This window comes from Euleptes europaea, chromosome 18 (assembly GCF_029931775.1).
Source record: "Euleptes europaea isolate rEulEur1 chromosome 18, rEulEur1.hap1, whole genome shotgun sequence".
Classification (NCBI taxonomy): domain Eukaryota; kingdom Metazoa; phylum Chordata; class Lepidosauria; order Squamata; family Sphaerodactylidae; genus Euleptes; species Euleptes europaea.
In genome coordinates, this window is record NC_079329.1 from 36,500,703 (window position 1) to 36,526,385 (window position 25,683).

Below are 25,683 nucleotides of genomic sequence, written 5' to 3' on the forward strand. Positions count from 1 at the left end.
CAGTTCCGGGTTGGGAAATACCTGCAGATGTTAGGGGCAGAGCCTGAGGAGGGTGGGGTTTGGAGAGGGAAGGGACTTCAATGCCATAGAGTCCAATTGCCAAAGTGACCATTTTTTCTGTCACCTGGAGACCAGTTGTAATAGCGGAGATCTCCAGCCACCACCTGGAGGTTGGGAACCCTGGCCAATATCCATCTCTTCCACACACACACACACACACACACACACAAGCATGTCGAGGAGGAGCCCCGCTGCGGCTCCTGCGGGGCCTCTGTGCAAATTCGAGCTCCCCCAGAGTTCCCCCAGACCCGCCTCAAGGGGTGAGGCTCGCTCGGAAGGGGAAGGAAGGCCTCTCCCGGCGCGCTTTGGCACGGACTCAGGATGGCGTCGACAGCGTGCTGCAACTGGTGCAAAAAGACCCCTTCAGTTGGCAGCGCCCCAGCAATAGGGGGGCTCCGGCGCCGAAGGGACCCGGGGCGGGGGAGGGCTCTCTTTTGGCCTCATTTCAATCCGACCTGGGAGGCAGGGGAGGGCCTGAAATCATTATATGCTATGGGAAATGTATTGGAAACGTATTCTTTGATTTGAAATATATTCTTTGTACTCAATAAAGTATATCTGCACTCATGAACATGCCACACTCAGCATATTAGAGGTGGCTTGTATAGTTACACCAAGCACTTGCAGAGGCCCACTGTTGCTCCTTAGTTAGAAGCTAATTAAAGAATCCATAGAAGTATTGTTGAAGGCTTTCATGGTCAGAGTTCATTGGTTCTTGTGGGTTATCCGGGCTGTGTGACCGTGGGCTTGGTATTTTCTTTCCTGACGTCTCGCCCGCAGCTGTGGCCGGCATCTTTAGAGGAGGAACACTGCAGGACAGTGTCTCTCAGTGTCAAGTGTGTAGGAAGAGTAATATATAGTCAGAAAGAGGTTGGGTTTGAGCTGAATCATTGTCCTGCAAAAAGTATCAAAGGTAATGTGCTAATCATTGTCCTGTAATACTTTTGATACTTTTTGCAGGATAATGACTCAGCTCAAACCCAACCCCCTTTCTGACTATATATCACTCTTCCTACACACTTGACACTGAGAGACCCTGTCCTTCAGTGTGACTCCTCTGAAGACGCCTGCCACAGCTGCGGGCGAGACGTCAGGAAAGAAAATACCAAGACCACGGTCACACAGCCCGGATAACCCACAAGAACCAACCCATAGAAGGCCTTACTATGCTTGCATAAGCTGCATAGCTTTCCAGCGATAAGAGCCAGCTAGGAACCCTCTTAGTTAGCCTTGGCAGCTGCCAGGGTCCAAGATACGAGCTGCAGTAATTTAGGCTCAAACAGAGCAGCACCTGGCACTGGAGGGTCTCCTTGCTCGTTAGCGAGCATGAGACCATCCCTTTCTCTGCAGCCGCCTTCAATTCTGCAATAAAGGTAAAGGTCCCCTGTGCCAGCACCGGGTCATTCCTGACCCATGGGGAGACGTCACATCCCGACGTTTCCTAGGCAGGCTTTGTTTGTGGGGTGGTTTGCCAGCGCCTTCCCCAGTCATCTCCCCTTTACCCCCAGCGAGCTGGGTATTGCAATTCTGCCATAGTGTGAGGGTCTGTATGCCTTTGCCTGTGTGTTCCCCCCCCCCCCTGGTCTCGTACAAGCAGTCCAGGCCTTTTGCCTTTCCTTGGTTCAGGCGCTGGGTCTGACAGGCCCCAGGTTGGAACGTCTCTTCCCACGTCCGCCTCCCTTGCTCTCTCTGCCTCCCTCCCGCCAGCTGTGGCCTTGGTGGGTAGATAGCCTAACGAGTTCCCTGAGGTCTTTGATGTCCTTGTACCATGCACAATTATCTCGTAGATTCCCATAACATACGTTTGACATCTGCTTTCCCGTTGGGGTTATAATTCTGTCTTTGTGAAACTGTCTTCACTTGCAACTTTACCAGTAGGGGTTATAATTCTGTCTTTGTGAAACTGTATTCACTTGCAACTTTACCAGTAGGGGTTATAATTCTGTCTTTGTGAAACTGTATTCACTTGCAACTTTACCAGTAGGTTCTTGTAGGTTATCCGGGCTGTGGTCTTGGAATTTTCTTTCCTGACGTAGAATGAATTAAGAATGAATAAGGCTTGGCTTCCTGCCCTGAAAAACCTCCAGACAAAGACAACATTCAACAATAGCCATACAGATTAGCTTTGGATTACACACATTAACAGATCACTTCAGGATACAATGGTTCCATATTAACATACCATATCCTCATTAGCACATTATCTTGATACTTACAGGACAATGATTAGCACATTACTTTTGCAGGACAATACTCAGCTCAAACCCAACCCCTTTCTGACTATATATTACTCTTCCTACACCCTTGACACTGAGAGACACTGTCCTTCATGTTACTACTCTGAAGATGCCTGCCACAGTTGCTGGCGAAACGTCAGGAAAGAAAATCCCAAGACCACGGTCACACAGCCCGGATAACCTACAAGAACCAATGAACTCTGACCGTGAAAGCCTTCGACAATATTTTACCAGTAGGGGTTATAATTCTGTCTTTGTGAAACTGTATTCACTTGCAACTTTACCAGTGGAAGGCCTGCACTACCTGAAGCTTCCCATAAAGATCCTTGTTTCTGCACGACCGTCTGAGCAAGTGGTTTTATGGAGTTGGCACAGGGAGGTCGGGAACCCTCCCGCATAGGTCCTGCTAACGGGAGGGTCCCGAGGATGGGCCCCTTTGGGTCCCCGCGCGCGGGCTGCGCCTCTGCCCCTCCCATGGCCAAGGATGATGCCCGCGCCCGGGGTGTCTGTTGGGTCTGACCCCCCAGCGGCTGGGAATTCTCAACCTGCAGCTGCGTCCTTGGCATCGGGGATGAAGACAAAAGTCCAGGCGCATCGCATCCGCGGCGCTCCTCCTCCTCCTCCTCCTCCTCCTCCTCCCCGGGGCGCTTCCTGGCCGGGGAGGCGGCGCGCTTTCGCTTTCCGTCTCGCCCTCCGCCGCCGCCGCAGGTGAGTGGCAGCACCGAGGGGTCCCTCGCCCCGTCGGGGGGGGGCGCGCGCGTCTCACCTGCCGGCCCAGGTGAGGCCGTCGGGGACGGAGGCGGGCCCGCCGGGCTTTCCCGGGGCCGGGGTCGTCCTCTGCCTGGAGCCAGCCCCGCTTCCAGGCCGGGGGGGGGGGGCTTGGCCGAGGGAAGCCCCCCCGACGAGGAACTCGGCAGCTCCAGCCCCGAGGAGGCTCTCTCCTCTCTCTCTCCCCCCCCTCCTTACTAGCGCTGCTAAGTGGGAACCTTCCCCTACGTCGCCACGTTGCGGATCAACCAGAGTTGTGCTGGGGGTTTCCCCTTCCCTGCTCCCTGTAAGGGTGCATGGGCACGCAAGAGCTCAAGATGCTATCCTAAGAGTTGGGGTGGGATGGGGGGGAGGAGGCTGCAGCCAAGCAGCGCTGGCAGCCTGTGGGTGGCCTCTCCTCTTCCCCAGCCCTCTTCTCCCTTGCCTCCCTTACAGGGCAGTCCTGGGTTGCCGTCCGGGCAATGCACAGAATCCAAGTGTGAATGCCTGGGGGTAGCTGGAAGGAGCCCCGCGCTGTGGGGTTGGTCGGTCTCTCCCCACCGTTTCCTTCTGGTCCCTGGGCTTGGTGGGAACTCCTGGGAGTGATCCGGCCGTGCTCTCCACCAGGTGGGTGCAATTCCTGCCTCAGGTGCCTTAAGAAGGCAGTTAGATTCCAGCGCAGTAACGCCTTCGAGGCCCTGACCTGGATGGCCCAGGCTAGCCTGATCTCGTCAGGTCTCAGAAGCCAAGCAGGGTCAGCCCTGGTTAGTATTGGGATGGGAGACCCCCAAGGAAGGCCAGGGTTGCTGTGCAGAGGAAGGCGCTGGCAGACCACCTCTGTTCGTCTCTTGCCACGAAAACCCCCAAAAAGGGGTCGCCGTTAAGTCAGCTGCGACTTGACGGCACTTTACTCACACACAGCCAGATCTCGGAAGCTAAGCAGTGTCAGCCTCAGTTAGTATTTGGATGGGAGACCACCGAGGAAGGCCAGGGTTGCTGTGCAGAGGAAGGCGCTGGCAGACCACCTCTGTTAGCCTCTTGCCACGAAAACCCCCAAAAAGGGGTCGCCGTTAAGTCAGCTGCGACTTGACGGCACTTTACTCACACACACAGCCAGATCTCGGAAGCTAAGCAGGGTCAGCCTCGGTTAGTATTTGGATGGGAGACCACCGAGGAAGTCCAGGGTTGCTGTGCAGAGGAAGGCGCTGGCAAACCACCTCTGTTAGCCTCTTGCCATGAAAACCCCCAAAAGAGGTCGCCATAAGTCGGCTGCGACTTGACGGCACTTTACACACACACACACACACACACAACACCTTCGAGACCAACAGAAGTTTCATGGTGTCCAAATGGGGAGCAGAGGCCAGGCTGATGGGACATGTAGGGGAGAGAGATCATGTCCGGATTGGTGTGATCTCTGCAATACCACCAGCCACTATGCTCTGTTCACAGGATAATCGAGCCAGGCTCTGCAGCCAAGCCTACCTGCAAGATCTCCACTTCTCATGATGTACTAGAGGATTTCTTCCTTCCTGCTCTCCCCTTTGATCAAATGGGTTTTGACGCAATACACAATCCTGTTTGGCTAGAGACAAGAATACGATGAGTGTATGCACACCCTGAGCAGCAAGGCATGTTTTAAAAAAATAGCCTACAGTGCTTGCATCGTATTGCTGCACATGGCCAAGGATAGAGGAACATCCAGTTGTGGGTGCCAGGCCAAGGGGGGGAGTGTGTCACAGCTGTTAGAGCACAGAAATGGAGGGTGCCAATGGGATGTTGGACTGGAAAGAGTTCTGGTGGCAGGGTGCCAGAAAGCAGGGGAGACTACCGCTGGGGAATGGGCCCTGTATACCTGGCACAAGCCCCAGAACCTCTGCCGTGCTGGAACTTCAGCAGTGCCCTTTGGCATCGATGACCCTCTCTCTCTGATGCCTGCCAACATTTTGTTCCTTGCAGCAGCAAGACAGTGCCTCCGAGAAATGGACAAATCCCCATCGTGGTTCCCGAAGCTGCCCGCCTGGAAAGACGCAGTAGAAGAAGGCCAGCCGATCGTGCAGAAGGACCAGTGTGCTGAGAAGGACGAGTCTTGCTACGGCAGCATCAATGGCGGAGAGACTGCCGACGTCTCCTGTGTGCCATGTCCCAGCTTCTCCAGCCGGGGCTCCGTCACCTGCCCGACCTGCCAGGGCACCGGCAGGATTCCTCGAGGTAGGTGCCAACTCCCAGCCTTGTTTGGCCAGACTCTGAAGAATCTCCCATGGTGATTTGGGACAACAAATGTCTTGCCCTGCTGGTCAGACCTGTGGCCCATCCTGTCTGTTGGCAAAGGCCACCCACCTGCTTTAGGGTCAATTCACCAGTAAGGCATGCTGGGAATATCCATCCCCTGCCTCTGGTAAGCAAAGCCATTCTCTTCCTAAATGCTGAGTGGTGTTCTTGGGCCACTGCTGCTGGCCGCCAGCATTCGAACGACATCTTTCTTTCATGCTCAGAATAGCCTCTTATGTTCCCTGACGTTCGTTCACATCTTCCTCTGGCAGTGATTCTCAGGGTGATTGCAGGTTTTCCTAAGCATTCCACAGGGGTTTCATCACCTGTTTTGGATTGGATTGCCAGTCTCAATGGTCCTTAATTTGCCTTTTTGGATGATCAGGGATCAGCACAACCATTGCCAGGTTCCTTTGTGGGTGTGGTGCAATGGTCCTCTCTTTGGAAGCAGCCAGGGTACACAGGAAGCTGCCTTCTACTGAACCAGACCCTTGGTCCATCAAAGTCAATATTGTCTACTCAGACCGGCAGCGGCTCTCCAGGGTCTCAGGCAGTGAGCCGCAGCCCCCAATGACTTTCACCTTTCTCTGTAGGGTTAGCGCTTCTCCCGCATTTCTACACAAAGGTGTTCCACGGCCCCTGCGGTCGCACAAGGAGCTGGCTGTTTTCCTGATGCCCTGAGAACAGGAAACGTACGGCCAGAATGTTTCAGGAACCTGTCCTGCTGCACCATGTGAAGTTCTTGTGGCTTTGCTTTTCCATGCCCTTCCCTGACTCTCCCCCCCCCCCTCTTCCCAGAGCAAGAACAGCAGCTTGTGGCCCTCATTCCATATGGGGACCAGCGGTTGAAGCCCAGGCGGACGTAAGTTCTGGGGGGCTGGTTCCCTTCCCCATTTTCCTCGCACCTATACTCTACCCCCCACCTCCCTGGCCCCTGCTCATCATTGATAGGGTGGAGAGGGGGGAGCCAGCATGGTGTAGTGGTTAAGAGCAGTGGTTTGGAGCGGTGGACTCTGATCTGGAGAACCGGGTTTGAGTCCCCACTCCTCCACATGACTGGCAGAGGCCATTCTGGTAGACTGGATTTGTTTCCCCACTCCTCCACATGAAGCCAGCTGGGTGACTTTGGGATAGTCACAGCTCTCTTAGAGCTCTCTCAGCCCCACCTACCTCACAGGGTGTCTGTTGTGGGGAGGGGAAGGGAAGGGATTGTAAGCAGGTTTGATTCTTCCTTAAGTGGTAGAGAAACTCAGCATATAAAAACCAACTCTTCTTCTTCTCCCTCCTGGGCTTCTGCTCCCGCTGATCTGCCTGCCGTGGTTTTTTTTCAGGAAGCTGTATGTCACCATCACGGTGGCCCTGTGCCTGCTGATAACGTGTCTCATGATGTACTTCCTGTTCCCGCGCTCCATCGCAGTGGTCCCAGCAGGGCTCAGTGCCTCTGCCGTCTCCTTCGACAACTCCTCTTACAGCATCATCCTCAACATGACTGTGAGTGGCTGGCAGGAGGGTGCTGGGAGAAGGGGCTTAGTGGGTGTTTGTGTATCTCTTTAAAGGGGGGGGCAGTGGACAGAATTGTCAGAGCTCCACGGTGCCAGGAAAACACAGCTCTCTCTGATCCAGTAACCTTTCTAGTCAGTTTATTACAGCGATTGCCAGCAAAAAAGTACAAATATACATTACATGCATTGTAAATACAAAATAAGCAATTACTAGAAACCCAGATAAAATATTATTTCCTTTAAAATATAGCCAAAATTTTAATATGTAGGATTTAAAATTATTGACTAAACCCACCTTTTCCGAGTGAGTTTTGATCGCTGCAGAACCAAATTTAGCTACCTATCTATAGGACTGCCCCCCCCCCAAAAAAATCAGTGGGTTATAGATCAAATCAAGCCTGAACTGACCCTAGAAGCTAAAATAACTAAACTGAGGCTATCGTATTTTGGTCACATCATGAGACGACAAGAGTCACTGGAAAAAACAGTCATGCTAGGAAAAGTTGAGGGCAGCAGGAAAAGAGGAAGACCCGACAAGAGATGGACTGACTCAATAAAGGAAGCCACAGCCGTCAATTTGCAAGATCTGAGCAAGGCTGTCAAAGATAGGACATTTTGGAGGACTTTCATTCATAGGGTCGCCATGAGTCAGAAGCGACTTGACGGCACTTAACACACACACACACACACACACAACAATCTATTAAATCTCCTTCCCACATGAGATATTTTAATTTCTCCACCTCTGAGCTGAAATCTGTTGTATCTTTTATGAAGAAATGCACCAGAAATAGATTTTCCCACTTATCAGTACATCTAAATAAAACGTGACCTACATTCTCTATTTCTCCTGACTTACAAGGGCATCCCCACTCCAATTTTGCTAGCTTCCTAAATTTTCCATTTATAATCGCTGACGGTAACACTGAACCTCTCGCCAGGGTTAGGACAGTAACCTTTCTAGTCTCACACAGTACACAACGTTGGCTGTAGCTACACAACAGCCCAAAGGGGCTCTTCGTGTGCCCAGCCTTCTCTCTACTGCTCTTCATGTTGCTGGGCCAGGCCTGGGCGTTTAACAAGGACTGCAGGCTGAATGTTGGCTAATCAGTATCTCCTAATCAGACATTTTATGAGATTAAATAACTAGCTTTTGTAACTGGGGGGGGGCGTCCTCATCTGTCTTTAAATTTGACTGTTCCCACTGTACGTTCACTAAGAAAATCTACTGGAACAAACTAGATCAAGCCGCCTCGGATGGCAAGAAGTTCCCATTGGAGGTGTAATTTAAAAACTGCCCAAGCTTTCTAGAGTATTGAGCTATTGCTCTTAGTCAATATGTTATGTGTTTAGTGCCGTCAAGTCGCTTCCAACTCATGGCAACCCAATCAATGAATCAATGTCCTCCAAAGCATCCTATCTTTCATTTTGGATTGTCTCATCATAGGGCTTTCAAGGTAAGGGTTGGTCCGAAGTGGTTTACCATTGCCTTCTTCTGTGCAGTACTAACCAGGGTTAGCTGCAGCAGCACTGCTGTTGTCTACGAAAGATCCTCTGCCAGTGTCACCTCCCACTACTGCTGCCCAGAAGCTAACCTTCAGGGATTCCTCTGCCACCATCCCCATTGGAACTGCCTGTTCTCTTCTGCGGATGTGGCCATTGATCCCTTAAGGGGGTGGATGCATCTTTGTCTGGTGTCTCAGCTGTGACCATTCCATCTTGAATGACTCTGCTAGGAGTTTAGTCTCTTGACAGAGTCTAGACCCCTTACGGCACTGCTCCCAGTTTCGCTGACACACACAAGCCCCCTCACCACATTAAGGTGTGCGTCCGAAAGGGGGTTAGTCAAAATGCGGATGATGTGCCTTTGGCACTGGGCCCGTTTCAGGCCTAAATGAATACATAAGGGGGAGGGGTCCTAGAACTGGGTGGGGGCATTTATGGTGGCATTTTTACCTCTGGTGATGCACAAGGCCCCTAGTTTTGGCCTCACGGCTTTTTCTGGGCATCAGGCATTTTCCTGCCCCCCCCCCAATCCCACCTCCAGTGGCATTAATTGCCCTGCCTTCATTCAGCCTAACACATGCTGTTCTGAACCATCAGTGAACAAAATCCCCAAGTAACAATAATCAAACTTGTTTTGTACTAGACCATCAATTCCTCAGACTTTTTAAAAGATTCTTAATATGATAGGACCTTATTTATTAGTGCCATGGTTAGCTGATCTGTTAAAAATAATCCCACAGAGCTGAAAGATATCTGGCATCTACCAGTGGAATGACAGGAAGGGACTGTACCAACATACAGACAGCAGCTTTCCCAAGACTTGGGCCTGGTTTGGTGGCTCTTATGGCCACCCCTTTCTCAGGTCCCCCAGGTAATGCCCACGGTCTCAGGTAATGCCCAAGGCACAGGCCTGCTTCCTGGAAGCTTGTCCCAGAAAAGTGGGGGCCTGCATTCTGCAATCGATATGTGTGTTGCTGTCTTGGTGCACCCAAGATGTACACACCATATTCTCAGCCTGGAGCCATGCACAGGGCTTCAGTGTGGTGTAGTGGTTACGAGCGGTGGTTTGGCGCGGTGGACTCTGATATGGAGAACCGGGTTTGATTCCCCACTCCTCCACATTAGAGGCGGAGGCTAATCTGGTGAACTGGATTTGTTTCCCCACTCCTCCACATGAAGCCAGCTGGGTGACTCTCTCTCAGCCTCACCTACCTCACAGGGTGTCTGTTGTGGGGAGGGGAAGGGAAGGTGATTGTAAGCCGGTTTGAGTCTCCCTTAAGTGGTACAGAAAGTCGGCATATGAAAACCAACTCTTCTTCTTCTTCTTAGTTGTTTTGTTCAGTGTAGTACAGCCACACACCCAGTTGTGCACACACAGTTGTTCAAAAAGGGGCAAAAAAACCAGCCAGGCTAAGTCTTCCACTCAGCAACGCACACTAGCTTTTTCTTCAAAGAAAGGGTGTGTGTTTATTAGGGCTGTTGAAAAAAAAATTCGGTAAAATTCGGATCCGGCAAAATTTGGCCCATTTTTATTCGGGAAATGCCGAACTCCCCCGATTCGGATCCGTGGAATTCGGCATGCAATTCGGAGTTCGTGAATAAATTCGGCCATTTAAAGCTATTAAAAACACATTCGCGCCTTTCCGCGGCTCCAGGGGGGGCATATTTGGAGGTAGAGGTCCCAAACTTTCAGTGTACTTTGAGGGGACCCTTCTTGCAAGAACCCCCAAGTTTTGTAAAGATTGGGTCAGGGGGCCCGGAAGGGGTCCCCCCCCCCAATTGCCCATTGGAATAAAGCCATTAAAAACACATTTGCGCCTTTCCACGGCTCTGGGGGGGCATTTTTGGAGGTAGAGGTCCCAAACTTTTAGTGTAGCTTGAGGGGACCCTTCTTGCAAGAACCCCTTCGTGGAAAGCCATGAATGTGCACACGCACCCCCCCCCCACCAACGGGGATCTCTCTCACACACAAACAGACACTCCCAGTCTCTCTTTCTCTCCCCGGGGTCACGCACTCATCCACGACTGATTGGCTAGAAGAAGACCCAGCTTGGCCACCGATTGGCCGCAGGAGAATGCTGCTTTGGGGGCGCCAAACTTGTACAAATTTATCCGGCTTCCGCCCAAACTCGCTGAGTTCGGTTCGTCATTTTCCCGCCTTTTTTAACTGGTTCTATCCGAAGTAGAAACCGCCGAATCAGGGAAAATTCGGCTGTTTTTCTTGTCGGATGGAACCGAATCAGTTGTCAAGCAGTTGAAGTTGGATTAGGGAAAGTGCCAGGCTGGCAATTAGAGGGTGTCCTTCCCACTGCTGTACAGAGAATCCAGACCGTGCCAGTTCCACATTCTGTCAGGTGAGGCATTCAAGTGGATCCAGCTCTTGCTGGTTTCAAAGGCAGAGGAGGGGCTGGTGGAAAGGTTTGAAAGAGATCATCTGGCAGGTTCTGCCACACCTTCCTTTTCAAGGTGTCCAGATGACTTTTGGCAGCCCCTGTTTCCCTGATCACAGTTCTCCCACACTGGCAATACATTTAGACTCTCACCTAATGTATAGATTGTAGGTTCCTCAGGGCCATGACTGCTTTTTTTCTGTGCTTGGTACAGTACCTTGCAGACAGATAAAGTAAAGTAGCAGCAGTACTTTGGGGCCTCCTATGAGAAGCCCTTTAAGAGAACAGCTGGATGGCAGGGAGACCCTATGATGGGCATGCATCAACCCCCTCCTAAAGGCATCTTTATTTAGCGTATAAGCATCTGCCTAATAGATGTACAGTCCATGCATCTGATGAAGTGAGCCCTGGCTCGTCTGGACTAAATGTCGCTTGTCTTTAAGGTGCCCCCCTGGACTCCTGTCTTGCATGGCTGCAGCCTTTCTGTCTCTCTGTCTAGAATATGCTGAACGTCACAAACAACAACTTCTACACGGTGCATGTGGCTCAGTTGGACATCGAAGTTTTGCACAAGACCCTGGTTATTGGGAAGAGTACGGCAATGACCCACCTAGATATCCAGCCCCTGCAAGGTGCTCAGGTGAGGACTGAGCCCAGCCAAACCGAACGGGCTTGTAAGAACATCAGAAGAGCCCTGCTGGATCAAACTGGTGGTCCATCTAGTCCAGCAATCTGCCTCACAATCGGCCAACCAGTTACTGTAGAGAGCCAACAACAGGGCATAGAGGCCGAGGCCTTTCTCGATGGTGCCTCCTGGCACTGGGATTCAGAGGTTTGCTGCTTCTGAATGTGGAAGTTCCCTTTAGTCACCATGGCTAGTAGCCACTGATAGACCCCCCTTTTAAAGGCTAGTAGCTACTGATAGACCCCTGCCCTTTGAAAGTGTGTATGCCTATGGCCATCACAACTGCCTCTGGCAGAAGATTCCACAAATATTTCCTTTTGTCCATCCGGAACCTACTCATCAACTTCATCTCTCTCTCTCTGTCTCCCTCTGGTTTTATTTCTAGATTCTTTACACCGTCTCCAGTACCATTATGGACAATAATACTTAGTAAGTATGACTGCGAGGTCTGCTCTTCATTTGAGAAATTTTTGGGGGGTATATAAAGTAAGGCTGCCTGCTGATTTAAGTGGTGTCTTTTAATTGCCTTATATGGCTTTTCAACTAGTTGACTAATATGCACATTGCAAACCTAATCTATGTGCCCTTGGAAAGAATGAGGAAGGAAATTGATTCTTTCTCTTTTTTAAAAATGTGAGGCAGCTTATTGTTTGGGAAGTAAAAGCTTCATAGCTAAAAAGTTTTTTCTGGATCTAGTTTTGCAACCATTGACTGCTTTCTCTTACTGTAACAAGAAAGTGACTTCCAAATTCACAATTTCACAGTGAGCTGCGATTGCCCCGAGGCTCAGGCAGATTTCACAGAAACGTTTAATATTGCTGGGTTTCAACGGAGGGCTGTTTGCTTTGGTTGCCTGTGGCTTACATTACTGCTGAAGGGTGGGGGTGGGGGAGAGACACTGTACTCTTTGTTCTGTGATGCAAACTATTGGTTAGCTTTGGACATAGAGTGGAGGAGACAGGTGCCTTCTTGGGAGCTGGCGTGGTGTAGTGGTTAAGAGCAGTGGTTTGGAGCGGTGGACTCTGCTCTGGGTTTGATTCCCCACTCCTCCACATGAGTGACGGACTCTCATCTGGTGAACTGGGTTTGTTTCCCTACTCCTACACACAAAGCCAGCTGGGTGGCCTTGGGATAGTCACAGTTCTCTTAGAGCTCTCTCAGCCCCACCGACCTCACAGGGTGTCTGTTGTGGGGAGAAGAAGGGAATTTGTGAATTTCCTGCATTGTGGAGGGGGTTGGACTAGATGACCCTGGTGGTCCCTTCCAACTCTGTTTCTATGATTCTGTGAAATGCAGGGGGGTTGTATGTGCTGAGACGGTTGCTGCTGCATGGGCGGAGAGATGGGTTCAGCCATGGCTGCCTTCAGCCGAGTCCCCCTTGCTCAGGGCTGCCCGGCTACAGCTCCGGAGGCCCTTCTTTGCTTGGGGTTCCCCAAAGCTTGAACCTGAGTTGGCCCAGAGGTGAGCAGAGCTTATTCCAGTTGGCATTATGGAAGCGGCAACATTTGCCTTGGTCCCATCTCGGCTGTACTAAGTCCTTCGCAGCCTCTCAATTGATCCCCCTCTTTCCCACAGCAACATCTGCACGTGGTCCAGGATAAAGGTTCACAATGTTCTTCTGCACATTCAGTAAGTGCCTCTTTTTCTCTGTCCCTTTTGTTCTGCCCCCTCCTGCTACTTTAGGCGCTCCTCTTCTGTGGGGCTGCTTCCTGTTTCAACCATTCTCCCCTCCCCAGCTGCTTCTGCTTTGTAGCCTCACTGCTGAACGCTCCTTTCTCTCAATGCCCAGCCTCCATCACACCTCTCTGCTGCTCCTGCCCCAGCTCCCCAGGCCTCAACCCGCCCCCCCCCACATCTCCTGGCAATCTGGTTCTCCCTCCCTCCTCCTAGGTCCCTTTCCCCAGCTCCTCGCCTAATGGTCAGAGCAGCATCCACCAGGCAATCTCCCTGCCCTCCTTCAAGATGGAATTTTTCTTCCCTGTCTGGCATGAGCCTCGCCCCTTCTCCCTTGGTTCTCAGCTCCCCCTGGCTCTCCCACTGCCTCTGGCTCTCCCTCTGCTCTTTGTTCCCTTGACGAAGACTCTAAGCCCCCAGGTCCTGGAGTTGCTTCCATGTTCTATCCCTTGGCTGTATTTCCTTTTGCCCGGTCTTCAGACAGGTGTTTCGGTTGGGTTGGCAACCTCCAAACGGTACTAGTTAAAGATAAAAAAACTGTGCTGGCAATGAAAACAACTCAATAGAACTTGCAGCACGGAGGCTCTTAATCAAATCTATTGGTCTGTGAACCTAGTTTAAAAAATCATGTGATATGGATAAGTCCCAAAGAAATTATTATTATTTACTACTAAGAAATGATCTACATGGATAATCTCGTGAATAGCATTAACAGCTTTACTAGGTTGATACCTGCACACGTAGTATATGAGAGACATATACTAACCAATATTACAACTAGAACCTATCTGACCAGATGTTTGAGTAATTGGGAATAGATTTTACAACCTATGCACATGCCTGGTTGGGTTTGAACTGTTTGTATATGTATTTATTAATTTATTTCTGTAAATGTGTGCAGTCTTAACAAGGGTTTTAATTAACCACTGATGAAGGCCCTATAGGCTGAAACACGTTTGGTATGTGGTTACAGTTATCAACCTCAAGAAATACCATTGTGCTATTTTAATGCTTTTAAATAATTTTAACCTTCTAATGAATTATATTTTCAGTATTTATACACAGATACATATACAGACACACACACACACACATTTATTTATTTATTTTCCACCCAACCTTGGGTACCCAGCTCCCTCAGTTAATATAACAAGCCTCACAGGGCTCAAAACAAAGGAATATAAACCAAAGTAAACTTACCCCAAAGTAAACTTATCAATACTATAATATATATGATAAGCCTCGCAGGGCTCTAATGAAAATACAGCCTAATTTATATGAACGTGAAAAAACAATTGGTGCAAGTCCTTAGAAGGCAAGGTATCCATGGACACGCTCCAACTATGTGGAAAGTCAAACTGCTGTAAAAGGGAGCGTCGTTCGTGATGAATAAGGCAAGAACGTGTGGTCGATCCTGAAGCGTGTTTCGTCAAGTTCCTTCACCAGTTTGCCATTAATAATCTATGCCCAATGGCCGTGTTTTGCAAACTGATAAGCATATATTCAGCATTTAGCCATTATCACTGTTGAAATCATACAAATAAATGTTACCAATAAATTTTAAACAAACTGCTAATACAGTTTGTTTAAAATTTATTGGTAACATTTATTTGTATGATTTCAACAGTTATAATGGCTAAATGCTGAACACGCTTCAGGATCAACCTGAATTTGGCATGCTGTTAATGCTACTCCTTTTACAGCAGTTTGACTTCATATATATTATAGTATTAAATAAGTTTACTTTGGAGTAAGTTTAAAAAGGTAAAGGTCCCCTGTGCAAGCACCGGGTCATTCCTGACCCATGGGGTGAGGTCACATCCCAACGTTTCCAAGGCAGACTTTGTTTGCGGGGTGGTTTGCCAGTGCCTTCCCCAGTCATCTTCCTTTTACCCCCAGCAAGCTGGGTCCTCATTTCACTGACCTCGGAAGGATGGAAGGCTGAGTAAGTTTACTTTGGTTTATATTCCTTTGTTTTGAGCCCTGCGAGGCTTGTTATACTAACTGAGGGATCCAGATGTAATTTGGCATGCTGCTAATGCTATTCACGAGATTATCCATGTAGATCATTTCTTAGTAGTAAATAATAATAATTTCTTTGGGACTTATCCTTATCACGTGATTTTTTAAAACTAGATTCATAGACAAATAGATTTGATTAAGAGCCTCTGTGCTGCAATGTCAGATAGCCTCTGGATGGAGATCTCCTGGGATTACAGCTGATCTCCAGGTAACTAATATCAGCTCACCTGGAGAGAATGGCCCCTTTGGAAGGTGGACCCTATATGGCATTATACCCCACTGAAGTCCCTCCCCTCCCCAAACCTCGCCTTCCTCAGGCTCCACCCCCAAAATCTCTAGGTATTTCCCAACCTAGAGCTGGCAACCCTAGTTTCTGTCCACATGAACCCTGGTTGGGTCCCATAGGAACAGCGACTTTGCGGTGGAGCGGTGCTGGGGGTGGAGATCTCTGCTTAGGATGATCACCTTGAGGGTGGCTGAGGGCTGTCCATTCCTTGTTGAGGAAGCCATTTCCTTTTGCCTTTGCGTAGGTCAGTGGTCCCCAACATGGAGCCTGCCGACACCTTTTCTGGCGCCCCAGTGTTTTTAGGAAGTGGGTGGGGCAAGATGGAGCTTTTGCCCAGCAAGGCTTCTGATTGGCTATTGGAGATCTGATTGGCGGTGCAGATTTTTAAGTATATTGGTTTGGCAGCAGCTGCCACCACAGCACAGAGATCTACACTGTGTTACTGAAGTAAAGCTGTGGCAGTCCTTTTGTGGCTGGCACTGCCTTCTGCACCGGCCATCTTGTGCCAGCCATTTTGTTGCTGTGCCCACCGTGCCGTGTCAGAATTCCAAATGTGCCCACAGGCACAAAAAGTTTGGGGACCCCTGGCATAGATGAAACCCTATAAGCTGTGCATGCTCAGAGGGTCTCCAGAGCTCAGCCTCAACACTGTTGGGGTTGAATGCAAATTCAACCCTGGCTGGAAGGGGGGGGTGCTTTGGGTCACAGCCATCTGGGGAATGGGCCACAAGACTGCAGCCTCTTGAGAGATTGTTTTTCTCCCCCTTCTAGGGGTACCCTGACATGCTCCTACCTCTCTCACTCGGAGCAGCTGGCCTTTGAGAACTACCAGTATGTGGACTGTCGGGGCAATGCCACGCTTCCTCGGCTGTCCAGATCTCAGAGGTCTCTGCAGCAGTCATGAAGCCATGGAGGAGCCCTGGACGGTCCCCTCTTCTTTCTACCAGTGACACTGGAGCATCGTTTCCATCCCTGTTGTGAAGGATGGAGTCTGCACTGGGGAGAGGGAGAGCACATTTGCTGTTTGGACTCATTGCCAAGTCTGCAGCAAAAGAGGAAGGGATGCTTCTTGCCAAAAGTTCTGTGATCTTTGGGGGGACTGTTTGAGTCTTGGAAGACCAACAGAAATGGATCCGGATGTGCAAGAAATGGCAGGGAAGCCAAGGTGAAGCTACAGGATTTTGTGGTGGAAATGACAAAAGACATTGCCTAGCTGGTTACTCGGATTGCCTCGACCATCTGGAAATGTTTCTGGGAGGCAGATACTAGTGAAAGAGGCTCACCTTGCTTGGGAGGTTCTGGCGAAGGACCTCTGAAGATTTCTTCTGTCTTCAAGTGATTTCATTTCCTCTTCAGTGGTGGGGAGGAGACTTGGACTTTGCACTCCTTTGTTTGCTGAAGCAAGCCTTGCTTCTCAGTGGTCTTCCCTCTTTCCCTTCCCCCACTAGCCCCTCCTCAACCACTGGATCAGCACAGTCGTTTTTGAAGATTGTCCCTCACCCTGAAGAAGTTCAGAATACCACGAACGTTTATAAAATCAGGGAGGAAAGGACAGAATTTCAGTGACACCCATTTTCTCCTAGATGGTTCTAAAAAAAGAAAATTTTCCAAAATAAAGAATTTCCTGTCTCACGGTCACAGGTGGTTGGATTTCTGTATGGGTGAGTGAGGGATGAAGGCAACACACTGGGCAAATGGGCTACTAGAAGAAGAAGAGTTGGTTTTATACCCCTCTTTTCTCTACCTTTAAAGAGTCTCAAAAAAGCTTCCCTTCCACAGAATAGACACCTTGTGAGGTAGTCTGGGCTGAAAGAACTGTGGCTAGCCCTAGGTCACCCAGCAGGCTGCATGTGAAGGAGTGGGGAATCGAACCTGGTTCCCCAAATTAGAATCCGTCGCTCTTATCCACTATGCCACTCTGGCTTCACCACTATGCCATGCTAGGTGGGTGAGCCTATGCACAGTGTTGCCTGGTGCTGAAAGGGAGTTGTGACTTGGGACAACTTTCCAAGGAGGAAGGAGGAGGATTTGGTCACAGGGAAAAGGCACCCAAAGCGTTATGGCCTTAATCTCTTGGGTATTTTTTAATTCCACTTTGCAGGCCACTGAAAGGAAGAAGAAGAGATGATTTTTATAAGCCAACTTTCTCTACCACTTAAGGAAGAATCAAACCAGCTTACAATCACCTTCCCCTCCCCACAACAGACACCCTGTGAGGTAGGTGGGGCTGAGAGAGCTCTAAGAGAGCTGTGACTGGCCCAAGGTCACCCAGCTGGCTTCATGTGGAGGAGTGGGGAAACCAACCCAGCTCACCTGATTAGCCTCCGCTGCTTCTGTGAGGAGTGGGGAATCAAACCCACTGCTCCAGATTAGAGTCCACCACTCTTAACCACCACACCATGCTGGCTTTCCCATTGGTTTGCTACCCAAATGACCTTTTCTCATGGGCCAGGCCACTTTCTCTGCTGGACCCATGTGGGAAAATGCACAATCTGCCAAGAGAATGTGCAGTAGCTCTCCACAGCGTGTATCTTCATACACCTGGGCAGCTCCTGAAGCGGAGGGGGTTTCTGGAGACGGCGGTGTCCGGTTCCACAGAGAGGCACGTACGTAGAGGTCTGTGGTGCTGTGAAGCTTTTTATTTTCTAGCAGGCAAGGTTCTGCCCAGTTCTCCAGCCTAGCTCACTTGCATTTTCCCTTCAGTTCAGACTTCCCCATCTGGACTTCCTCCTCTGGCTGCTACCACTGCTGGATGTATTCCGTACTCTAGAAGAGAAGCAAGAAGTTGTTGCCGAGCTGGCTTCACAATCACGGCAAAGGGGTTTTGATTGTCAGCCACCAGCTGCAAATATAGAAGTGTTGGAGCAGCTGAGGGGGAAGGAGAGGGCAGACACTCACTGCTGCACAGCTGGCTGTGCTGAAACACACAGCCAGGAAGTTGTTTCTCCTCCTACACACACACATACACACACACACACACACACTTACTGAGTGTCTGTTCAGCAATTTGCCACTGTGTTGCTGGACATGGGCCGTGTTGCACGTACAGGGAGGCTCAGCAGCATCTGCAAGGAATTATCAAAAGAAATGCTTCCGCTTGCCAGAGTTTCCTTGGAGCAAGACACATGCTAAGCGGGTGCCGAGGGGCCAGGATCTCTCCATGGGCAAGTGGGTGGCCCTGGAGAGGGGGGCAGGCAGGTGCTTCCCACAGGGGGGCGGGCAATAATAAGAAGAGTTGGTCTTTATATGCCAACTTTCTCTACCATTTAAGGAAGAATCAAACTGGCTTAAAATCACCATCCCTTCCCCCTCCCCACAACAGACACCTTGTCAGGTAGGTGTGGCTGAGAGATTTCAGAGAGAACTGTGACTAGCCCAAGGTCACCCAGCTGGCTTCATGTGGAGGAGTGGGGAAACAAGTCCAGTTCACCCGTTTCATCAGACTGGCGTCTGCCGCTCATGTGGAGGAGTAGGGAATCAAACCCGGTTCTCCAGATCAGAGTCCACTGCTCCAAACCACGGCACCCCACTGGCTCCCAGACTGCAGGAAGGCTCGAGCCCTGGCCCTCCTCCAAAAGGTGCCACAGTTGCCTTAAGCAGAAAGGCCTGCAGCTGTGAAGGGGGGCTGCCTGGAGCACTGGGGTGGTGGGAGCCTCTTGAGGCATTCCCGTGTGCAGCAGAAGCTAAGCTTGCTGAATGAAGGCCTGTGTGGAGCGTTCCAACCTCTTGAAATACAGAAATGCCAAGTCCCCAGGGGCTGGTTTTTATGGGCTTTAGCCCGTAAAAGAGGCAACCCCTGCCTCAGCCTTCTCCGCCATTGGCCCAGGAGGGGATGGGGGGGGGGGGTTTGCTTGGGGTGATTAAATCTCTTTAACTGTTCCGGAAAGTCATTGAGGACCAGAAACAAGATTTAAAGACAGTCGGAGTTTGGTATGACTTAAAGGTTTAGCACATACACACACCCCTTGCATAAGAGACAGCGTAACCCAGTGTGATGTCCTGTTATAGTGAAGCCAAGACAGTTAGTAACTATATTTTCAGGAAGTCCTGTGTTTTTGAGCAGTTTTTTCCAGGTATGGTTTGGGGGGCTCTGCTTGGTCTAAAAGCCCGTCACTACCAAGCCGCCATTACCTTGCCAATGGAACAGGATTGCAATGTTATGCATCCTCTTGTGAGCGGCTGGGAAGGCACAAAAATCCTTGACATTTGATCGCAGGCTTTTAGACTAGACATTCAACACCCAATCCTCAAACACCTCTTGGGCATTAATATTTCACACACCAAGTTCATGTGAAATGCTGGGGGGTGGGGGTGGGGGGTGGCAGAGAGGCCTTGTTCTTTCTCGGTTTCCTGGTAGGAGGTCCGAAGTGCTTGCCAAAGCGGCAGGGTGCTGTCTCCGGTATGGGAGGGCAGCAAGACGGTAAGTGAGTTCCAGGCTGAAAAAATGCTGAATTGGTTCTCCTGGCCCAGGAATTTCAGAAAAAGCAACTGAGTCTCAGGCGATCCTTCAACTCGCTGCATGAAATGTGGCCACGGGGCTTCCCAGAGGTGTCTTTCTCTTGCCTGCCTTACCAGGGCCCCCCTCAGCAGTCACTGGAAGAGTCATTTGCCTTCCTTGTGCTCAGGATGGAGTCAGTGCCCCTGGATCAGGACTGTGGTCCTCTTCCTATCTGTGGTCAGTCCCTAAAAATGAAAGCCTGACAAAGTCCAGAGCAACAAGGTGGGGCTAACGGTGGCGAACAGATGATTGCTCTGCGCACATGCTCTGAGGAACCTTCCTCTCCATTGACTCTGAGTTGCATCCTTTGCAAAAACAGGCCCCAGGGCTAAGTTCTGGGTCTAACTCCGTCACACTCAGTTCTACAAAAATAGGAACACAAACCCACCAAAAACTGGGGCTGCTCTTCCTGGTTGCAAGAACTGCCAGGGTAAGGTTTCCTGGAGTTGCAGGCTGGATTCTATGGGATGGGGTAGGAATGGGGCACATTGCATGCCAGATGCTGATATACACACGGTCAAATGCAGTACATGGCTTCCTCGCCCCAAAACATGTCCATCTCTTGTGGACCAGTTGCGGGCTCCTTACCCTGCAGGGCTGGCTTCGGGGGCAAACTTCGGGAGGATGGAGGAGATGCCTCCGCTTTGCCATCTTGGGAAACGTCCTGCAGCGGGTCTGCACGGGGGGCTTCTCTCTCCTGGGTGCCAAGGGGGTTGGATTGACCGGTTACCTTTCCCTAGCCAAGGTATCCCACCACCCCCACCCCCATGCGTGCCTTCCCGGCTCGTCCCTCCCACCGCCCCGTCGGGGTCCTGCTCCCTTCCCTTTCACACCAGCTCTTCCAGCGTCTCCCTTTTGGCTTCTGGGAGACCCCTTGCGAAATGCACGCCGCTCGCCCGGGGCGGCAGATACGTCGAAGCGGGTTTCCAAAGCGGGATCCAAGTTCCTTGGCCAACCCTGGCTTCACCCCCCTCCCTCCCTCCCTCCCTCCCTCCCTGACTCTCCTGCTTGCCTGCTCTTCTGTACCTCCCCCCCCCCCACGGACTTTGCAGGCAGAAGGGCCCGACTCTTGCCGGAGAGCTGCGGTGGGGGTGCTGCCAGGACCGAGCTGGGTGCTCCGGCGCCCCCCCTGGCCCGCCCGCTGCCGGCGCCCTTCCCTGGCCGGGGGTCTCCGTCCCCCTCGCCGCCACACCTGCCGCAGCCGCAGCCGCAGCCGCCGCTCCGCCTGCATCTGCCTGCGCCGCGCTTCCCAGTGGTAGGCGGCCATGGCGCCGCCCGCCGCGCCCCGGCCCCGACTGCCAGCAGCGCCGCTTATGCCGTCGGGCAGCGCGATGCCGGGCAACCCGCGCCAACACCCACCTACCTCCCCGACGGCTCCCGGCTGCGCGGGGCGGCCCTGGCCGCCAGGGGGCAGCAAAGCCCCGCGCTCCCCCCACGCCGGCCTCGCAGGGGGGAGCGCACACCTTCCCGCCGCCCTGTCTCCAGCCCCGCCGGTGCCAGCAGGGAGACACAGGAACACCTGGAGCTGCCTGCCACTGGATCCCACTCTGGGGCCATCCAAGTCTCGTCTACTCAGACCGGCAGCGGCTCTCCAGGGTCTCAGGCAGGGGTCTTTCACATCACCTACTCGCCTGGTCCCTTTAACTGGAGATGCCAGGGATTGAGCCTCGGATCTTCTGCATGCCAAGCAGATGCTCTACCACTCAGCCACGGCCCCTCTCCATGGCTCTCCAGGGTCTCAGGCAGGGGTCTTTCACATCCCCAACTTGCCTGGTCCCTTTAACTGGAGATGCCAGGGATTGAGCCTGGGACCTTCCGCATGCCAAGCAGATGTTCTACCACTCAGCCAGGGCCCCTCTCCATGGCTCTCCAGGGTCTCAGGCAGGGGTCTTTCTCATCTCCTACTTGCCTGGTCCCTTTAACTGGAGATGCCAGGGATTGAGCCTCGGACCTTCTGCATGCCAAGCAGACGCTCTGCCACTGAGCCACGGCCCCTCTCCATGGCTCTCCAGGGTCTCAGGCAGGGGTCTTTCACATCACCTACTTGCCTGGTCCCTTTAACTGGAGATGCCAGGGATTGAGCCTGGGACCTTCCGCATGCCAAGCAGATGTTCTACCACTCAGCCAGGGCCCCTCTCCATGGCTCTCCAGGGTCTCAGGCAGGGGTCTTTCTCATCTCCTACTTGCCTGGTCCCTTTAACTGGAGATGCCAGGGATTGAGCCTCGGACCTTCTGCATGCCAAGCAGACGCTCTGCCACTGAGCCACGGCCCCTCTCCATGGCTCTCCAGGGTCTCAGGCAGGGGTCTTTCACATCACCTACTTGCCTGGTCTAACTGGAGATGGCAGGGATTGAGCCTGGGACCTTCTGCATGCCAAGCAGATGCTCTGCCACTCAGCCAGGGCCCCTCTCCATGGCTCTCCAGGGTCTCAGGCAGGGGTCTTTCACATCCCCAACTTGCCTGGTCCCTTTAACTGGAGATGCCAGGGATTGAGCCTGGGACCTTCCGCATGCCAAGCAGATGTTCTACCACTCAGCCAGGGCCCCTCTCCATGGCTCTCCAGGGTCTCAGGCAGGGGTCTTTCTCATCTCCTACTTGCCTGGTCCCTTTAACTGGAGATGCCAGGGATTGAGCCTCGGACCTTCTGCATGCCAAGCAGACGCTCTGCCACTGAGCCACGGCCCCTCTCCATCGCTCTCCAGGGTCTCAGGCAGGGGTCTTTCACATCACCTACTTGCCTGGTCTAACTGGAGATGGCGGGGATTGAGCCTGGGACCTTCTGCATGCCAAGCAGATGTTCTACCACTGAGCCACGGCCCCTCTCCCTGGCTCTCCAGACTTGCCTGGTCTAACTGGAGATGGCCTGGTCTCCTTGGCTCTCCAGACTTGCCTGGTCTAACTGGAGATGGCGGGGATTGAGCCTGGGACCTTCTGCATGCCAAGCAGATGTTCTACCACTCAGCCAGGGCCCCTCTCCATGGCTCTCCAGGGTCTCAAGCCCTTTTATTGAGCCTGGTTGTACTTCCAAGGAATCTCTCAATGACTCGGACAAGGACTCCAATGTGGCCTCAACCACATCCCCTGACAAGGTTGTCGGGGATCCCTATCCTGTGTCCCCCATAGAGGACATCCACTCATACAATGAGCAACTGGCCAGGATGGCTAATGCGCTAGGCATTGTGGTTGCCCCAATGGAGCAGGAGCAGTCGGATCCCGTCATGGATGTCCTCCACGACTCCACTGCCCTGCCCATTAAGATCCCCATGGTGAAGGGAATCAGGAAAATAGCCCAAAAGAACTGGGCCAAACCTGCGTCTTATCCACCTATACCAAGGAAGGTTGATAACCTGTATAAGGTGCAGGACGAAACCTCCTCTTTTCTCTGTCACCATCCCCTAATAATTCCTTCATAGCAGAGACCCTTCCCAACAAGGGTAAGCCTGGTCCCCACTCTGCCCCCCTTGATACGGAAGGGCGGAAATTAGATGTCTTGGGGAGGCGTTTCTACTCAGCTGGATCCTTGGGTCTCAAGGTATCCTCACACTCTGCACTGATGTCAAGGTATCAGATGCTGATTTGGGAAAAGATGGGCCAATTGGTGGATTTCCTCCCAGAGGACAAACAATTGATCGGCAAAGCTATGCAGGGCGAGGGGTATAAGCTGGGATGCCACCAACTTTATGGGCCCGCCACGCTGCTGATGCAGCTAGTAAAACCGTGGCTTCGAGCATTGCCCTCTGCCACCACTCGTGGCTCCGTTCCTCCACTCTCCCTTTCGATGCCAAATCTCATCTGGAGGACATGACCTTTGATGAGGAGGCTCTTTTCCATTCGTCCATGGACGAATTTCTCCACAAGTTTAAGAAAGACAGAGCCATGGCCAAGTCATTGGGGGTCACCCAGATTGCTACGGCTTCTTCAGCGAAGCCTAGATATCAGCCAAGGCAGAACCCTTATTGTCGCAGGGGGGTTAGATTTGGCCCCAGCTCATATGGCTATCAACAGTCTAAGCCATCCCACGCTCCGCAGGAGCAATGGAAGTTTTCTTCCAGGGGCAGGGGAAAGAAATGGGATCGCCAATCCTCCCCTGGGGCCTCAAGGAAGAAGGGGTCGGCGTGACTGGCCGCCCAAGGTGTATCTGAGGTTCAGACCCCCAAATTTTACAATCGTTTGTATGGTTCTTCCATCAAGGTACACCTAGCAGCTCTCTCAGCCTTCCATGAAGGCATAAATTCAGCTTCTCTTTTTTCAAACCCTTTGTGCAAGAGGTTTTTAAAAGGTTTGAACAATGTTTCCCCCCTGTTAGGAGGGTGGTTCCTCAATGGAGTCTATCCTTGGTTCTCTCCCAGTTAATAAAAGAACCCTTTGAACTGTTACCCTCGTGCGGCTTGGACTACCTGTCTTATAAGGTGGCCTTTTTGGTGACCATCACCTCGGCCAGGAGAGTGGGAGACATAAAAGCATTGCGTCATGACCCCCCATTCCTGCAGGTCCACGCTGACAGGGTGGTGCTTCGCACTAGTTTAAATCATCTTCCTAAGGTGGTTTCCACTTTTCACACCTCCCAGGAGGTGGTCCTACCTGAGTTTTTTTCCATTTCCTGCTACTGACGGAGAGGAATCACTTCACACATTAGACGTCAGGAGGGCTTTATTAATTTACTTACAGCGGACGCAACAGTTCAGGGTTGACCCCAACCTCTTTGTTTGTTTCTCAGGCCCAAAAAAGGGCAGGGCTGCCACGACTCCATCCATCTCTCGATGGGTCACTAGGGCCATCGGGTGTTCCTATGACCTGGCTCACAAAACTTGCCCTTTACAGGTCAGGGCCCATTCTGCAAGGGCTCAGGCGTCTTCTGCAGCCTTCTCTTCCTCTGTGGATTTGAGGGACATCTGTAGAGCCGCCACTTGGTCATCTGTAACGACATTTATAAAGCATTATGCAATGGATGTCGATGTGTCTGCTGAGGCAGAGGTGGGGAAGGCTATTCTCATGTCAGCTCTTAAATAAAGTTTGAGCTTTGCAGCCTCACTCCCGGCTCCTTGTATTATTAGCTTGCTATTCTCCCATGGGGGACTGCACAGAGGCCACGACAATGTAAAACACTGTAACTGTTGTTCATTGAGTGGTCCTCTGTGCAGGCACACATCCCTCCTTCCTTCCCCTCTGTGGCCTGCTGCAGCTCCCTGTGGTGGTCCCACGGCAGCGAAGTGAAAACTGAGGGATGGCTGCTCCCTCCCCCCTCTACCACGTGACCATAAAGGCAGGAAGAGCCGTTGGGGGAGGGGAGGGGGAGGGTCCCTATCACTAGGCAGAAGCGTCAAGAGTCAAAAGTCTCCGCGGCTGGCCTGCGCACGCGCAGATCCCACATGTGCCTGCACGGCCAAAATGAACACAACAATGTCACCAAACTGTTGGAAATGTCAAGAAGTTGGCTCCTTTCATCGTATATGGTGGCTTTGTGAAAAAGCCAAAAACTTTTGGGATATGATCTACAATGAATTGAGACTGATTATGCAACAGAATATCCCTAAAACGCCGGAAATGATGTTATTAAGTATTATACCGGAAACAATCTCAACTCAGAGATCTTTTTTGATATATGCCACTACAGCTGCAAGATTGGTTTATGCAGCAAAATGGAAACTTTCAGAGATACCGGATAAGATGGACTGGATAAATAAAATGTTGGAACTAGCAGAAACGGCTAAACCTACGGCATTAGTAAATCAAAAGGAGAATACAGAATTTGTGGGAGAATGGGAGGCACGGACAATACATTGTCGAAATGAATTTAAACTGGG

At 51.5% G+C, this 25,683-nt stretch overlaps 1 protein-coding gene across 1 annotated transcript; it reads left to right on the forward strand.

Annotated features, from left to right (window-relative positions):
- The first annotated feature begins 381 nt into the window (after positions 1 to 381).
- TMEM106A (transmembrane protein 106A) lies at positions 382 to 16,301 on the forward strand. The gene is made up of 10 exons (XM_056864698.1): positions 382 to 407; positions 2,849 to 3,005; positions 3,501 to 3,585; positions 5,004 to 5,255; positions 6,114 to 6,177; positions 6,647 to 6,806; positions 11,213 to 11,353; positions 11,784 to 11,827; positions 12,974 to 13,027; positions 16,152 to 16,301. Exons 1-10 carry the CDS (start codon positions 382 to 384, stop codon positions 16,282 to 16,284), a joined length of 1,116 nt encoding a protein of 371 aa, XP_056720676.1. The 3' UTR covers positions 16,285 to 16,301.
- The last annotated feature ends 9,382 nt before the right edge of the window (positions 16,302 to 25,683 follow it).

Excerpts from the sequence above, each read along its gene's own strand:
- TMEM106A (XM_056864698.1), top strand. The coding sequence starts at position 382 with ATGGCGTCGACAGCGTGCTGCAACTG. Across the intron at positions 408-2,848 it reads TCGACAGCGTGCTGCAACTG|CTGCGTCCTTGGCATCGGGG; the intron begins GTGCAAAAAGAC and ends CTCAACCTGCAG. Across the intron at positions 11,828-12,973 it reads ATTATGGACAATAATACTTA|CAACATCTGCACGTGGTCCA; the intron begins GTAAGTATGACT and ends TCTTTCCCACAG.